The 2,997-nt window shown below is 38.2% G+C and overlaps 1 protein-coding gene across 1 annotated transcript; it reads left to right on the top strand.

Moving 5' to 3' along the window:
• Positions 1–1,190: 1,190 nt before the first annotated feature.
• LOC110454972 lies at positions 1,191–2,708 on the top strand. Its single transcript, XM_021504819.1, has one exon. It carries the CDS (start codon positions 1,743–1,745, stop codon positions 2,706–2,708), a length of 966 nt encoding a protein of 321 aa, XP_021360494.1. The 5' UTR covers positions 1,191–1,742.
• Positions 2,709–2,997: the final 289 nt, after the last annotated feature.

The following is a 2,997-nucleotide window of genomic DNA, read 5'->3' as shown; positions in this document are numbered from 1 at the left end:
ATGGCACAAAACACACACTTCTCCCCGATCTTGTCAAATACTAAATGTCTTTTGCGAAAATAGGATATCGTTGAAGTATCAGTGATTGATTTTTTAATGTTCTTGTGGTAACGGATTTCTAATTAAGACTCATCGATTCTTTCCAAAATCCTTCAGCGATGTATAAAACAAGGGAGTAACAATTATGGTTGGTTCAAAAAGCAGCTTGGGCCTTAAGGGGAGGGGATGCTTTGTTGCGTTTACTGTGATGAAAATTGTTTTGATTAACCCTGTGTTGGCACCTAATTATAATGTAGCGATCCAGTTGACACAAAGCATAGCAGCGTGGTGTCCGAGGGACTTCCAACTATGAATATGTGTGCCTTTGTTGGTAGGCAGACTAGATGTGTTTCGTCGGATGAGTATACAAACTTAGGAGAACGAGTGCTTTCTGATGAATTACCTCCTGAGTGTAGAAATACATAGATCAGACTCAAAAACAAAGAGACTTAGAGTCTGGACCTGATTGCTTAGTGATAAACGGTCCTTTATTTTTCTTTTAAATTGAATATATTGACTAGAACTGGGTACACGAGGAGTGATCATAAAAGTGGAAAGCTATTGTAACCATTTTGTGATGATGAAAACAGTGATGTGCAGCAATGTGCCTATGCTACAGTTGTGCGATGTGATTTAAAAACTTTGTTTTCATAAAGTAAACATTCTTCATCAACAATTAACTAGCCCAAGGATGTATTTTATAAACAGTGTGTTTCCACATCATTGTATAAACGCTGGTGTATGAACCAATACGTTTTCTGAAAACTTCAGCAGATTCCCTAATACTCTGCAAGTAGTGCATTATACAACATACTGACGTCAAAGCTTACTGAATTGACGTTCCTAAGTCAATTCAGGATCGAAAGTTACCGTTATAGTTGATTCCACTTGAAAGTTACCTATTTTCGAAAGCGGAAATCTTATTGAAAAATACTAAAGTCGTAACAGGAGATGTTGTAACCAGGCAAGTAGTCATGAAAACCTACAGCAATTCCAATGAATTGTAGATGCATTTGAGATAAAATTCATGGAGCTTTTATTGTGTTTTCCCTTGGTGGCCTCTTGCCATAAGGAAGAGCAGTTCTGATTATACAGAAAGCCGGGCTTGATTGGTTAACAGTGACAAACACTATGTGAATTGCTCTGTTCATTACATTCCAGTGTATGGCTTAAACCATTGTTTTTCCTCTAACTTCCAGACCAGTAATTGCAAGTTCCCTCTATCGAATCAAAACCTTCGCATATAACTGTGGGTTCTATCCACCGCTAGCGTCGGATGAATGTTAACAGAACAGTGTGGGAGTAGCGTTACATTAGGCGGCACACATGCCTTCAGGACCGATCTACCGGTGTATAATGTGATCGAAAACATCATTCAAAGATCTTGGGAACTTTTAAATTTTCCGTAATTGTGCATATTTCTTGAGGGATATCACGGGTTACGACCGGACAAATTAAGTTACACAAGATATTGCCGGAACATACTGTCTACTGAATGCGTACATATATATTGCGCTGTAATCATGCTGGGTCTGAGAATGTAGTCTGCAGTCTAACATAGTGAATTATGGGATCACGGTAGGCTACACAAGGTTACAAGGATGATCAGCTTCACCTTGAAGGATGGTATAAAAAAAATCCCACGTGATGCATATTTTTTCTTGATTTGTTTTCTTTATGTTTGAAAGTAACTGACAGTTAGGATGGGTCAGCTAACAACTTTCCAGTGTCTTTGTGCATTGTTGGCGTTTTATGATTTGACATGTATAAATTGTCATGACATGATATCTGAAACATGTTCTTATACATTCCAAGTCTGGAGACCAGATGAGAATATTGAACACAAGGTGAGATATTTAGAACTAGAATTTGCCAATATGTCTTCGTTTCTGGACAAAACTTTATTGCAATTCCGAAATGAAATTTACTCGGAGTTGAGTTTGTGCCACAAGAATAGAACCTCTAGAGGTGGTAGGCGTGCAGGGTCAAAGGTCAAAGAACGGGCTTTAAATTCGGGATTTTCAGGATTTCAAAGGGAGCTAAATGAGATGGTGAGGCGTCTTGACCATCTCACCACGGATTATGTCAGTTTGAAGAATAGACTTACGACTTCACCAGCCCCTCAAAGAGCTGGAAAATTGGGATTTTCAAGCAACGGACAGATAGAACAAGTTCCAACATCTGTTTTAGAAAACGGTGTAAATGATTTAAAAGCAGAATGGATTCTAATGAAACGGGACCTTTTACATCTTAATTCTGAAAATTCCCACATCAAGCATGCCCAAAATCGAATTCAAAGAGAGGCGAATTCTCTGAACAAATCTATAAGTTCCTTAGGAACAAAAATTAAAATTCTAGAAGTGGAGTTGAATAATGGAGTACCGACCCCTAGGGACCGTGATGATCAAGCAGATTCGGGAATACGTGATCCGACTAGCCTACATAGGCGGATGGAGATGGACATATTAAACATTAATGAAGGCCTTCAGGATCTACGTACTTCCATGAAGAAAGTTAAGGACAACATGAATCTTCTTAGGAATGATAATGTGAATCTTAAAAGAATGATTGTAGACGCTTCGAAGGGAAAGACATTTAATGGCGGTAAAACAAATGTTGCTGAACTGATGGATCGCACTCTAGGAGCAACCCCTACAGGTAAGCATTGATGATGGATATTTTGAATTGAAGCTGAAACATCCCCCGTTACATAGTCAACAAGTACAAACTGGCAAATAGTTCATGGGAGTTTATGTAATTAATAGAACAGCAGACAATATTTTGACAAACTAAACTCTAGTGTGATTCAGTTATGATTTATGATACACGCATTTTTTAGAAACCGCTTGGAGATGTAGACATTGCCAATATATCTACAGTTGAAAGCATTGGAAAGAATGATATGTTATTGGCTTTGTGTGAACTCTGGATAAATCAGAAGAATGGAGATTGCATAAG

The sequence above is a fragment of the Mizuhopecten yessoensis genome, unplaced genomic scaffold, assembly GCF_002113885.1.
Source record: "Mizuhopecten yessoensis strain PY_sf001 unplaced genomic scaffold, ASM211388v2 scaffold8123, whole genome shotgun sequence".
Taxonomy (NCBI): domain Eukaryota; kingdom Metazoa; phylum Mollusca; class Bivalvia; order Pectinida; family Pectinidae; genus Mizuhopecten; species Mizuhopecten yessoensis.
Note: the sequence above shows the minus strand (reverse complement) of the source record. Positions and strands in the feature narration are given on the sequence as shown.

What these genes read in the sequence shown, in the direction of transcription:
- LOC110454972 (XM_021504819.1), top strand. Translation starts at nt 1,743, where the DNA reads ATGGGTCAGCTAACAACTTTCCAGTGTCTTTGTGCATTGTTGGCGTTT.